Here is a 14705-nt window from a genome sequence, read left to right as displayed (position 1 = left end):
GAGAAGGGAGTGAGACAGGGTTATAGCGTATCGCCGATATTATTCAATTTGTACATTGTGCATGCCGTAAAGAAAACAAAAGAAAATTTTGCAGAATGAATTAAAGTTCAGAGAGAGAAAATAAAAACTATGAGGTTCGTTGATGACATTTTAGTTCTATCAGAGACAGCAAAGGTCTTGGAAGAGCAGCTGAATGAAATGGACGTGTCTTGAGAGGAGGATATAAGTACAACATAAACAACAACAAAACAAGGATAATGAAATGTAGTCAAATTAAATCAAATGATGCTGAGGGAATTAGATTAGGAAATGAGACACTTAAACTAGCAGATGAGTTTTGTTATTTTGGGAGCGAAATAACTGATGATGATCGGAGAATAATAAAATGGCTCAAATGGCTCTGAGCACTATGCGACTTAATTTCAGACGTCATCAGTCGCCTAGAACTTACAACTAATTAAACCTAACTAACCTAAGGACATCACACACATTCATGCCCGAGGTAGGATTCGAACCTGCGACCGTAGCGGTCGCTCGGTTCCAGACTGTAGCGCCTAGAACCGCACGGCCACTCCGGCCGGCAGAATATAAAAAAAGTAGATTCACAATGGCATGGAAAGCGTTTCCGAAGAAGAGAAACTTATTAGCATCGAATATAGATTTAAGTGTTAGGAAGCCTTTTCTGAAAGTATCTGGATGGATAGTAGCCATGTATGGATGTGAAATATGAACGACAAGCAGTTTAGGCAAGAAGAGAATACAAGCTTTTGAATTGAGGAGCTACAGAAGAACGGTGAAGGTTAGATGGGTAGAACACATAACTAATTAGGAGGTGGCGAATAGAATTAGAAAGAGAAGAAATTTGTTACACAATCTGACCAGAAGATGGAACTGGTGAGTAGGTCACAATCTGAGACATCAAGGGATAATCAATTTAATATTGGAGGGCAATGTGGGGTGAAAAAATTGTACTGGGAGAGCAAGAGATGAATATAGTACGCAGATTCAGAAGGATGTAGGTTACGGTAGTTATTCAGAGAGAAGAGGCTTGCACAGGATATAGCAGTATAAGGAGCTGCATCAAACGAGTCCTCAAACTGAAGGCCACAACAACAACAACAACCTACTTAAATAAAGATCAGATTAAGATTATAATCCCCTAACAAATCTCACCCCCACACGCCACACTCGAGCTCCAGGTTCCACTCCTGTCGCCACATTTGCTCATAAGTATTATTTCGACAGCTCCTGCTACCCATCGGCATCTATAGTGATGAAATCGTCATTCATGACGTAAATAACCACGTATTCTTAATACGAACTCAACCACTCAAGTTACTCTTATTCTCCAGCATTATTCAGACGAAATTCTGACATTTCTCTTGTGAATAGTAGAGCAAATCATATTATGCCATACGTAAATGCTGTCCTAACTGCATACAATAGACAACAAAATAGTTACAACTACACACAGTAACCATCTAAATAAACTATCATTAGAACACAAATCATCTGAAATAAGATAAAATTTACATCTCTTCATTATTTTTGTAAATTTTCCATCGTTTCAACTTGTGTTTTTTCCATTTTGAATCTAATCTTTTTTCTGTGTCCCCCATCATCAAAAGCCCAAATTCTGTACTTCACAATAATCTTGCAAGCATATACATGTGAGAATTCCATTCACAAAATAATGTTCATAATTAAACCCGGAACAAGGAAACAGTTAACACTAAAAGAATTAACATCCATCTTAAATTCTAACAAATGTGCGAGGTGGCGCAGTGGTTAGCACACTGTACTCACATTTAGGAGTACGGTGGTTCAGACTGGTGTCTGGCCATCCTCATTTAGGTTTTCTATGATTTCCCTAAGCCACTTCCAGCAAATGCCTTGATGGTTCCTTTGAATGAACACGTCCAATTTTCTTCCCTATCCTTCCCTAATCCGAGCTTGTGCTCCGTCGCTAATGACCTCGGTGTCCATGGGATTCTAACAAACCATTTTCTTAACTGTCTTGCTGCATGCCCCAGTTGCTATTTTTATTTTCACGCTAGTCACAAGTAGATCTACCAACTTCTTGCTTCTTATTTGTTGCCAAAAGATTTCAGGCACAGCTGACAAGCTAGACCCGGAATGTACAGGAGCAAGAGCAAAATTTTCTATTTTCCCAACTTCCACAGCAATAATAGGCCGACCTTTTACCATAGGTGCTCTCTTTAACTCAATTTTCTCCAACAAATCTGCTTCAAACTCCTGCCTGCTTTCCCTTTGTGTAATACATAATTTTTTATAAATACTCCCAATTTCTTTATCTCCCTTAAATAACTCATTAATTATCCCAACATCATGCTTGCCACATAAATCCTCAAGCCTTCTAACGTTTCGTTTCTTCCATTCCTTAAGAATTAGACTCATGAATCTTTGCCTAAGACATCCACTCATTTATGTTACAATGTTCCTCCTTTATCTCTATACGTTTACTACTTACACTTACATCCAGAACTATACGACCTCTGTCGTCTTAAAAAAAAGGTGCTTCCATTAATTCGTCAGGGCAAAATTTATTAACAGTACTTGCATCGCCATTATTAACTCCCACATCACTAATCAACTCACGATGTACATATCTTTTATAACCATGTACACCAAATGGTAAGGGCACAGCATTTATCATCATCACAAGTCTGTGTGCTCATTACTGAGCATCGTCACCTCATGAAGCATCTCCGTCCTGGGTGTAACCAGCTTTTCTTAGAGCCTGCTGAAGACGTAAACCAGAGATCATCTTGACCGGTCCGTCTGCCTGCTCACTGTTCTTTCTCTCTTTCCTTCAGTCTTCCCTTCCGTTATTATTTTCTCTAGATTATCTCCATCTCAACTCACAATATGGGCAAAGAAATGAAGAATTTTTTGACTGACACAAGAAGAAAAGCTCCTGGAGATATGAAATTACTTAACAATGGAAACGTCTGTTCTTCTTTCAGTCCATTTTATGTGCACCATCGTGCGCCAACATCGAAGTTCAGATGCAATATGCTGCTTGTTTCTGGCCTTAAGGGTCAATGTTTCATCACGAATAAACAAGACAGAAAACATGAATGTTTCAAAAAGCCCTGCCTTTTTAGTGTTCGTTATCACTCTGTTCTGCCTGATCTTTGTGAGCTTCTTTATAGCCATTTGTCTTAGAGATATGTTAGGATGAGCTTTTCACGCGTGGATTTGTCCGTATATACATATATTAAACATATAACAAACATATTTAACATTTTTCACCGATATTTCTTCCTATATTTCACCCGTATCTCTAGCGAATTTTGACCTGCAGTTTCGTTTTCGCCCAGTGCAATATTTATGACGTCATACCTGCTTAACTATGTGTTGCACAATGATCTAATTTTGCAGTTACATCCAGTGGTATGTGTGGATACTGTCTGTTAAATATGCTGTGAATATAGTTATTAGTAAAGAAGTAATAAATAAAAACGACATTCAAGATGAGACAATTTTTCACGCATCTCAGTGTTTTTGATGCCATATCGCCTAAACTATGAATCGTACGACGATATAATTTCGCCGGTACATTCAGAGGTATATGTGAATACTGTCTGTAAAATGTGCCCTGAATACAATTCGTAGTGAAGAAGCAATGAAGTCAAAAATCATGCTTCATACGGTAGTTTTACTGCAAGAACAACGAAAATGTAGAAAGAGATAAGTTTTATCCTTTCATCATTTTGTGGGAGTCGTCATGGGGAAAAACTTTCGTTAATGTCTGAAATTATGTGTGAAGTTTTTTGCAAGTCACTACTTGAAATAACTACATACAGGCGGCAGTTGACAGTACTAGCAATGGAGGGTATATAAAGCATGTTCGGGAGGATGCAGAAAACAGTGCAGTCGTTGTCGTAATGCGGACGTCCAAAATTACATGATCGTTGCCTTTTGGACCAGGTTTGGAAGATTTCCGAAATTGCTGTGTTTGTAAGTTGTTTCCGTGCCACTGTGGTTAATGCATACCATATGTGGCAAAATGGTGATATCGAAAACCGACAGTGAGCAACTGTGGTGCACCGTGGGCAATAGATGACAAGGTTGAACACGGCTGTAGAAATGTGTAAGGACAAATAGACGTGCAACTGTTGAGTAACTGACTGCCTAGATGAATGAAGAGTCTACCAACAGTGTCTCCCCCACGATCGTTCAGCGAAGGTTGCCCCTAATGGGCACATGCCTGGTTCATGCAGCAATGATAGCTGCTGTTCATTGGCGAGGAAGGCAGCAATTGGAACGCCAGTACCGGAAGAGGACGTCTATTGGTGGCCATCGGTGGCTTTTCAGATCAATCACATTTTATGCGAACAGTTGGCCATTTGCATGTACAACTTGTAACATCTGAAAGCCAAGGTTCCAGGCCGGAGGAGGGATTGTTATGATCTGGAGAACGTTTTGGCGGCTTTCCCTGGATCACCTCGTCATTCTGGAGGGCACATTAGATCAACATAAGTATGCGTCGATACCTGCAGACCATGTCAACCCCTATATGCAGTCTGGTTTTCCTCAGCACGGTTGCATCTACCAGCAGGAGAATGCAACGTGTCATGCAGCTGGCAGTGTGTATGCGCGGTTCAAAGAGCACCAGGATGAGTTTACTGTGCTCCCCCTGGTTACCAGACTCTCCGAATTTAAACCCAATCGAGAATCGGTGGAACCATCTCAGTCGGGCTTTTCGCGCCGTGGATCCTCAACCGAGAAATCTAGCAAATTATTATATTGCAGCCATTCATGTTCTATGTTCCCAAACAACCATCGAATTTTTATGGATGACAGTGCAGCTTGTCAGCGTGCCACAGTTCATCGCCATTGGTTTGAAGAACATTCTGAACAACTCAAGCGAGTGATTTGGCCACCCAGATCGCTCGACATAGTAGAGAGGTCAGTTGGTGCACAAAATCCTGCCTTGGCAACACTTCCGCAATTATGGACGGCTATAGAGACAGCGTGGCTCAATATTTATACAGGAGACTTCCAGTGATTTCTGGAGCCAATGCACCGTCGAGTTGCTGCCCTGCGCCGGGGAGAAAGAGGGCCGACGCGGTGTCTGGAGGTATCCCACGACTTTTGTCACTTCAGTGTAGATCGACATTACCAGGAGCTGCAAAACACAGGCGACTAATACTAGAGGAGGCCCGCCCGGTTGGCCGTGCGGTCTAACGCATGGCTTTCAGGGCGGGAAGGAGCGCCTGGTCCCCGGCACGAATCCGCCCGGCGGATTTGTGTCGAGGTCCGGTGAACCGGCCATTCTGTGGATGGTTTTTAGGTGGTTTTCCATCTGCCTCGGCGAATGCGAGCTGGTTCCCCTTATTCCGCCTCAGTTACACTATGTCAGCAATTGCTGCGCACACAAGATCTCCACGTACGCGTACACCACCATTACTCTACCACGCAAACATATGGGTTACACTCGTCTGGTGTGAGACGTTCCCTGGTGGTCCACCTGGTGCCGAACCGCACAATAACCCTGGGTTAGGTGTGGGGCGGCGGAGGGGTGAAGTGGACGACTGTGGCTGCGGTGGGGACGGAGCCTCTCCGTCGTTTCTAGGTCCCCGATTAACATACAATACAATACAATACTAGAGGAGCGTAACTGATGCGATGTATGTCTCTCTTTGGTGTCTTCCCTACTGTGCGTTCCCCACACTGTCCACAGCGTGCCCGGCTTTCACGTTCCCGTGCACTGGCGCCGCATCAGTGAGCTGCCTGCCCGACTACGAGCTGTGCAACGCGGTGGTGTCGTGCGCCGACGCCAGCGACGAGCCACAGTGGTGCCGCGTGCCGCCCCCGACCACCGCCGCCTCCCGCCGCCGCCTCCGGCTGCGCGCACGCCCCCGCACGGGCCCGCGCTGCCCCTTCCGCTGCGACAATGGCCGCTGCCGCTCCACCGCCATCCTCTGCTCCGGCCGCGACGGCTGCGGCGACGCCAGCGACGAGGCGCAGTGCAGAGTCTGCAGTAAGTCTCAGCTCCCCATCAAATAACTTCAGTCTCGTATGTAAACACAGCCAGCGCTCAACCTGGAAGGTATATCTTCCTCGCTATCAAACAGAACAGACAAAATTGTTTTTTGTTTCTTTAATATTATGTTGTTACTAGGTCGCTTTCTGGTCTGTCTGTCAATTCAGTACAGATTTTGCAACTGATTTTAAACTAACTTCCCAACGTGCTAAAGACTACTTTTAAACCTAGCTCAGAATAGCATGACAACAGAATATTATCTCGCATTCTTGGCGCTCTGTGCAGTACGGTGAGGATGGGGATGAAAACGTTTAGCTAACATCTGACAATTAGGCTGCCCCACACAAGCTGTGTGTTCTGTGGATAATACCGGTATGCATTCCAGATGGTCCATGAGCAGACAGGCTTGGCAGAGCAGAGAGAGGGAGAAAGAGTAGATAGACAGAACATTCTTGAATGAGATTTTCACTCTTCAGCGGAGTGTGCGCTGATATGAATTTTCATGGCAGATTAAAACTGCCAGGAAGTTTCATATCAGCCCACACTCCACTGCAGAGTGAAAATCTCATTCTGGAAACATTTCCCAGGCTGTGGCTAAGCCATGTCTTCGCAATATCCTTTCTTTCAGGAGTGCAAGTTCTGCCAGGTTCGCAGGAGAGCTTCTGTAAAGTTTGGAAAGTAAGAGACGAGGTACTGGCAGAAGCAAAGCTGTGAGGACAGGACGTGAGTCGTGCTTGGGTAGCTCAGTTGGTAGAGCACTTGTCCGCAAAAGGCAAAGGTCCCGAGTTCGAGTCTCAGTCCGGCACACAGTTTCAATATGCCAGGCAGTTTCAGAACATTTCCTGCCTATCTGCCTGCTTGGTGCAATTTTTGGAAATGATTTTAAATTAACTTCCTGACGAGCTGAAAACTGATTTTAAACATAGTTCAGTAATGGATGGCAATGCAATGTTAACCTGTATCCTTGTCGGTAAGTTCGGTAGAGGTAGAGGTAGGGGGGGGGGGGGGAGTTGAGTAATACCTGACATCTAGGCTGTACTGCAAGACCATTGTGCTGTGCAGATGGTATTGGAATGCATTTCAGTGGATGAGATTGACAGAGCAGAGACAGGGGGAAGAGGAGATTACATTTTTGTAGATGGATACAACATTCTTGTCTGTCTTTCTGTTTGATAATTTTTGGAAATTATTTTAAATTAACTTTCCAATGAGCTAAAGACAAGAAATTTTAAGCAAAGCTCAGAGGTGGATGACAACACAATATTAACCCACTTTGTTGTTGGTCTGTTCGGTAGGGTTGGGGTTGAAAACGTTTGGTAACATCTGACATCTAGGCTGCCCTGCACGATCGGCGTTTTGAATTTCAGGTGGGTTATGAGCAGGCAGATATGCACAGCAGAGAGAAAGGTGAAGAAGAGATGGATATCACATCCTTATTTGTATTTATCTTCGTTACAGGTTTTGCAATTGATTTTAAACCAACTTTACAATGAGCTAAGGACTTGAAATACTTAACACAGTTCAGAACTGAATGACAATGCAAGTCTTGTGTGGGGCGAAAGGTATTTGGTTTACCGATGGCATTTCCCCCCACTTTCTGTTCCAGTCGCAAATGGTTTGCTGGAAGAACAAATGCTTGTAGGCCATAAATGCTCAAATCTCTCCAATTTTTTACTTTCACAGTCTTCTCGTGAGATATGCATAGCTGAAGTAACGTTTAGTCAGAAGAAGAGAAACTGAAACAAACCTGAAATTTACTAAAGTCTTTTTTCATGAATCACCCGTGTACAAATGACAGCTCCGCCAATGGATTGCCCTTTTAGATCTTATGTGCGCGATGCTACCGCCATCTGTATTTGTGCATATCGCTACCCTATGACTTTGTCACGTCGGTGTATACCTGCGACGTAACTCTCTTGCCAACGATACGGGCGCTGTGTATTCGGAACGCACGTATCAAATGTGCTAGCTGAACTCACAAGTGTTTCCTTCCACGGATTTATGCGATTTCTTACAACCAGTATCTGCAGTGCTCGACGGTCTTTGTCCGTCAGCACATGAGATCTTTCTGGTCTTAGTGTAGCTGTGCTTGTTTTCATCTCACAGACACATCACGTAAGTCGAATTCTGGCAAAATAGTCATGTGTGGGATAAGGAGCTTTGGCCGCTCTCTCTATGTATACACACTGAGGTGACTAAAGTCATGGGATATGTTCTAATATCGTGTCGGATCTCATTATGTCTAGCGTAGTGCAGCAAGTCGATGTGGCATGGAATCAACAAGTTGTTGAAAGTCCCCTGCAAATGTATTGAGCCATGATACTCTAGAGCCTTTCATCATTGCAAAAGTTTTGCCAGTCCAGGATTCTGTGCACGAACTGAACTCTCGATTACGTCCTACAGATTTTCGATGTGATTCATATCGGGCGATCTGGGTGGCTATACCATTCCCTCGAATGGCTCAGAATGTTCTCCAAACCAATCACGAACAATTGTGGCATAGTGACATCACTCAAATTTCATTTCAATTTCATAGCTTGGTTGGGAACGAATGACTGCAAATGGTATCCATGTAGCCAAACAAAACCATTTCGTCTCAATGATCGGTTCAGTTGGACCAGAGGACCCAGCCTGTTCCATGTAAACAAAGCCTTCACCATTACTGAGCCACCACCAGGTTGCATAGCGCCTTGTTGACAACTTCAGCTCAAAATGTTCAAATGTGTTCAAAATGGCTCTGAGCACTACGGGACTTAACATCTGAGGTCATCAGTCCCCTAGAACTTAGAACTACTTAAACCTAACTAACCTAAAGACATCACACACATCCATGCCCGAGGCAGGATTCGAACCTGCGACCGTAGCGGTCGCGCGGTTCCAGACTGTAGTGCCTAGAACCGCTCGGCCACCCTGGCCGGCTTCAAATGTGTGTGAAGTCTTACGGGACTTAACTGCTAAGGTCATCAGTCCCTAAGCTTACACACTACTTAACCTAAATTATCCTACGGACAAACACACACAGCCATGCCCGAGGGATGACTCGAACCTCCGCCGGGACCAGCCGCACAGCCCATGACTGCAGCGCCTAAGACCGCTCGGCTAATCCCGCGCGGCTGACAACTTCAGTCCATAGCTACGTGGGTTTTGCGCCACACTTCGACCCTACCAGCAGCTCACCTCTTACCAGATAAAATCGCGACTCATCTGATTAGACCACGGTTTTCCAGGCATCTAGGGTCCAACAAACATGATCACGAGCTCAGGAGAGGCGCTGCAGGCGACTTCGTGATGTTACCAAAGGCACTTGCGTAGGTCACCAGCTGCCACAACCCGTCAACGCCAAATTTCGTCACACCATCCTACAGGAAACGCTCGTCGTACGTCCCACAGTGATCTCTGTTGTTATTTCACGCACTGTTTCTTATCTGCTAGCAACTCTATGCAAACGCCGCTGCTCTTGATCGTTAAGTGACAGCCGTCGGCCACTGCGTTGTCCGTGGTGTGAGGTAATGCCTGATATGTGATATTCTCGACATTGTGGCTGTCTGAATGTTGAATTCTCTAACGATTTCCGAAATGGAATTTCCTGCATCTAGCTCCAACTGTCATTCTGTGTTCTAAGTCTCTCAATTCCAGTTGTGCGGTAATAAGCACTTCGGAAACCTTTTCATATGAAGCATCTGTGTACAAGTAACAGCTCCGCCTATGCCTTGCCGTTTTATTGGTTGTGCATGTCACTGTTCCATGACTTGTCATCTCAGTGTAGGCTCTCTAAAACTGGTCGCTTTGGAGCGCTGCAGATTGTGTAGAACTGCTACCAGGCGGTTATGTAACCGACCACTGGTGACTGCTGTACGACGGTGGTCGACGTAGAGACGTGACCGAGTGTCAGAAACAACTGGGTAAAAGTCTAGAATAGGGCCAATGGCGTACTTACGTGTTTCGTGCAGAAATGTTGTCAGCGCTTGCCGTGAGGTATGGTGGGAACAAACGAAGGTGAGTCAGTTGTTTGTGCTTCGCAACCAATTAGAGGGCAGCGGGCAGACGGCTTGTTTCGAAGTAATAGACTCGGAAAAAAAACTTAAAATACTGCTGTAGACGACGATTATAAATTTAATCACTCCTTGTTTGAGCTGCAGTTGTTTAAACTGTGCTAGTATCTGCAAACCAACGACAGCGTCGCAGCCCACGATATATTCGAAAGAGAAATTAAACATTTCTCTGCTCTGTGTTGCTACGCAATCGATCTGCGCTTGTACACTAAGTGGATCAATGTTTTCTAATTAAATCATGAGACAAAACAGGTGCATCAGTCCGTTTTAATGTGTCGAACGTGTGGCTGGATTATTACTAAACATTGATCCACCTACCTTCTGCCACGACTGAATTAAAAAAACAACGATTGACTTAACTCAAAGTGGCGGCTTTCGCTGTTCTTCCAGATGATCCCATCCATACAAACCTTTGATTCTTTAAGAGTCATTTCACCATTACATTTGATGCATTTTCGTGTCTCTGCACTTAATCCACGAGACGTGCACCATCTGACGAAGTCGCCGTGCAGAACTAAAACACTTAAGCTAGTCCACTTTGTAGCACTCGCTGCCACAACCACAAGACATTTCTCTCAAAACTCACCAATATACCGAAAAATAGCAAATGAAACTATAATTGCGATTTAGGCGCTAGAAATACATTGCTTCTGTTCTCGCCGCTCATTGCTTACGTCAGTGAATCATACCATAGACCACGCGAAACTGACGCGTTGCCAAACTATGAGCCGTAGAAAGAATCGCCGTGACTGCCGCTGGTCCAGACCTAGACTTTAGCCAACAAGCTGTCGTGTTTGGACCTGCCCATGACCGCATCGTGAAGTCGCTCGTATGGAATCAGTGCTGCAAAATGGGTTTACGTGCAAATGGCATTTGTCTCGCCCCAGTCTCGAAAAATATAGCTAAATTATGGAAAATTTAGTAAAGCAACTCGAGAACTATTGAACTGTGCTAGCTTCTCTTGTTAGGGTAAGCAAATCAATGCTCTTTTGGTATAATAACTCTCCACGGATACTAGAATACACAGTAGGGGTCACGTGCAGACAGACTGTGAGCTATGACGTCACTGGGAACCCTCTCGCCACGCCGCGTTGCAGTGAAGCTTATAGGCACACTGCGCACACATATTCTAATTCATACACAGATATGAATGTAATCGAGACTGTTCCATATTTTAGTGTGTTATTATTATTATTATTATTGTTAATATTACTATAAAGCTATATATTTTATTATTTTTTTCTATGGTCAGTGAAATGCTAGTGTAAGGATCAGGAGAACGTCAAACTCTTTCATAATCTCGGAGGGAAGTACTTTTTTCTGGGTGAAGAAGCTCACGCAGGCTTGGACCATGTAGACTGGTAGTACAGAGAAAACGACAGTACTGTCATTTAAATTCTTGAACTGTATTAGCAGGTATTATTGTTCTATTTTGGAAAGTTATCTTACGACTTGTTTGTTTGTTTTTCTTTCAATTTTTGTCTTTGTTCACTCTCAGTTTACTTACTACCTTTGTATGTTTTTCTTGTTGATAGCTTTCATTATGATGAAACATATTGCAGCAAAGCCCTCCAATCCTAGGTACTTCTTATTTATTATGTCAATTAACCTCACAAAAACTTTTGAGATACAGTCAATGAAATTGACGTTGAATTGTTGAAATTCTGTTTCCATTATCAAAATGAGTTTCATAAAACTTTCCGTTGGCTTCATTAAGGATCTTCTTCAAATTGTATGAAGCCAGTTCTGTCACGAAACGTTTACATGATCAGTTAGATTAACATACAAATGTGATAATTTGGGGTGTTTGCGTTTAACTCTATAAGCAACATATCCTGCAAACATCTCTAACAGTGCAACATTTTCTTCAAATTTGGAATATTTTCCCCTTTGTATTCTGTGAAATATTAAACATTTCTCTCCCCTCTGAAACACTCTCTTCAACTTCCTTGTTGTTGCTTTTACTTTCCTGTACACAAAAAGTGTCTTGGTTCTCAGAAGATGATGGTTCTGCAGTCCTATCTCAAGTTTCTGCCAATATGTTAGCACTTAAGTAAGAAATTCTTTCTCATTCTTGTATATATTGCTCCACAGAATTTCACTCACATTACGGTTCAACACCAAATATTAAATTCTTTGGGAGATCTTGGTAGGCAAAGGGTGCTCACAGAATCTTGCCAGTCCTCTTCCTTTGTAAAAGTAGCTCTAAAGAATATTTTGACTGCATCTTAAAGACATGACATATTTGCCTGCTATGTTTAGCGCATTTGGGGATCGCACAGCAAACCACAGTTTTCCACTAAAAACTTGCCCTAAAATATCCCTCAATACCTTGATAATTATGGCGTAACTCTGTAATCAATTGCCAGCCACTAATGAATATGCACCCTGCCGTAAACAACCTGTTTTCGCTCGTAAACGCAATTACAACACAAGAGTCTTTGGTGTGACGTCACGTGTGCTGCACTGCTGTTGAAATAGCTCGTTAATATTTTATATATTTTAAACTTCATTTACTTATTTTAAAGTTTATTTGTTTTAATATTTGCCGTAAAAGTAACTTAATAGTGGATTTTCATTAATCTCAGTCTTTTTTCCTGTGTTATTGACTCGAGTGGTCTATAATTTGTGAGTCTGCTTTCGTCGTTCGTCTAAGCCTCGCGCCTCAGTAGTGTGTTTATATTTTGCGGCGTGCACTGCAGCCGTAGCGGTTATAAGCTAAGTACTGACAAACTTATTTATGCTCTGTAATACAGTTATTAAATTTAATAGATTTCAGCGGTGTTGCGTGCCGTTTGTGGCGAAATAATGACTTAATAAACTTTTGTAATCGTTCGCTCGCTGTGTTTTATATAGTTTTCAGTGTGTTGAAGTCGTTTAGTAAATTTCGTGCTTTAGTTTTCAACTGACGTTTATTATTCTTTCTAGTGAAATATTTCAGTAAAATTGTCATTTAGTGTTTTAACTTCACTTAGTGTTACAGTGGTCGTTTTAATTTTTTGGTTGTAGCTAATAATTTTGTGAAGTTTTGCTGGTATTGGTATCGGCTGTGTTGTAGTAGTATTAATACAAGTAGCTGCTTTCTTAGTAGACAGAAAATTTCGAGACCATTATTGTTAGTTCTTAAATAGTTCTACTGGTGTAACTGAACTTTTGTAACGTAGACGTATAGGTTTTTTTCAGTAACTGTAAAATTTACCATGGGTGGAAAGTGTGAGCTCTGTCGTAGGTTTGTGAGTAGTGGGTTGAGGCGCCATGTCACGGATCGTGCGGCCCCTCGCGCCGGAGGTTCGAGTCCTCCCACGGGCATGGGGGTGTGTGGTGTCCTTAGCATAAGTTAGTTTAATTAGTGAGTAAGTCTAGGCCGATGACTTCAGCAGTTTGGTCCCTTAGACATTCACACACATTAGAACATTTGAACGAAGTTTTTGTTCAATGTGCTTGCTTCAAGAGAGGTAGATGGTGTGTGTAGCAGCGGGATTTACGGAAGCATATAATGATTTCACTTGCTTTTGTTTTGCAGAATGCGCCCCGGCGTCCGAGTGAGGCTGAAAGTAAGACGCACATTCAGTGGGTGGTCGCGCTGTTCGCTGCGGCCAAAGAGCCCCGCCGTCTTCCCAGGGAGGCGCCCAGGCAGCGAAGCGGTTCCGGGCCTCCCGAGAGTCGATCTGCCAGCACCGGAGATACTTAAGGCTTATGCATTAATTGTAAGGACTTGATGGCGCAGCACGAGTGAAGGAATGTTTCACGCCAAGAAATTTCCGTGTTCCCATTAACGGACGGTGCCTTGAAAGCTGTGGGCACTAAATATAAGTGTCTCCTTGTTTCTGTTAGTGTACAGTCATGTGGCCTTCCTATCTTGACACAGACAGAGAGAAAACTCCCATATACTTCTTTATTACTTACCTGATTTCGAAACTTACAGATTTATCTTAATTTATCCTCTTTTCCGTATTTGGTTGGTGGAGAAAGAAATAGGAAACACCCACAATACTTATTTATTACTATTTACACACACTAAGAGATCCCTGGTAATCGGATTTTTGTAATTCTTTACATTTATGGTTCGTGACGTTCAGAATTCAATTATCATCCACCAAAAATACTTCAGTCCAACACTAAATATTATCGAGAAAATCGACTTCGAAATTATCCAATGACCATGAATTTACCAAAGTAAATGAGAAATTTCTGATGGATCGTATGGCTCACTAGGTACTGTTGGATTAGAGTAACCAACTAATCAATGGATCATTGGTTCAAATCTCTCTATGGTTTTTCGTTTTTTTTCTTTTTTTGTTGAAATCGAATAACTGCATCATTTAAAAATAAAATTAATCAAACTTGTGATAAACAGCACATATCTAATCATCATGTTTGTATGAAAATGTATGTCTTCCTGTTTCTAATATTATATCACACGCAAAATTACAGTTTTCATTGCAAATTTAAAGTATTACTCTGATAATTTACAAATGTGGTTAATATATTTCGAATGTTTTCTTTTAAATTAAACATCTTTATTAACAGTGCTTTATAAAACATTGGCTATTACGAATTTGTATTTGCAGTGCATGCAGTATGTAATTAGAAACAAGAATATGTACATTTTCCATCAAAACTATTATTACATATGTGTT

At 42.5% G+C, this 14705-nt stretch overlaps 1 protein-coding gene across 1 annotated transcript in view; it reads left to right on the top strand.

Annotated features, from left to right (window-relative positions):
- LOC126089645 (uncharacterized) overlaps positions 1–13742 on the top strand; it is a 445470-nt gene extending 431728 nt beyond the window's left edge. The window contains exons 7-8 of the mRNA XM_049906926.1: positions 5711–6010; positions 13589–13742. Of these exons, the coding sequence (XP_049762883.1) occupies positions 5711–6010; positions 13589–13611 (323 nt within the window). The 3' untranslated portion in view covers positions 13612–13742. The remainder of the gene's footprint in view (positions 1–5710; positions 6011–13588) is intronic.
- The last annotated feature ends 963 nt before the right edge of the window (positions 13743–14705 follow it).

Source organism: Schistocerca cancellata, chromosome 1 (assembly GCF_023864275.1).
Source record: "Schistocerca cancellata isolate TAMUIC-IGC-003103 chromosome 1, iqSchCanc2.1, whole genome shotgun sequence".
In the NCBI taxonomy this organism is placed as follows: Eukaryota; Metazoa; Arthropoda; class Insecta; order Orthoptera; family Acrididae; genus Schistocerca; species Schistocerca cancellata.
The sequence above is the reverse complement of the archived record's forward strand: the minus strand, read 5'-3'. Positions and strand labels throughout refer to the sequence as shown.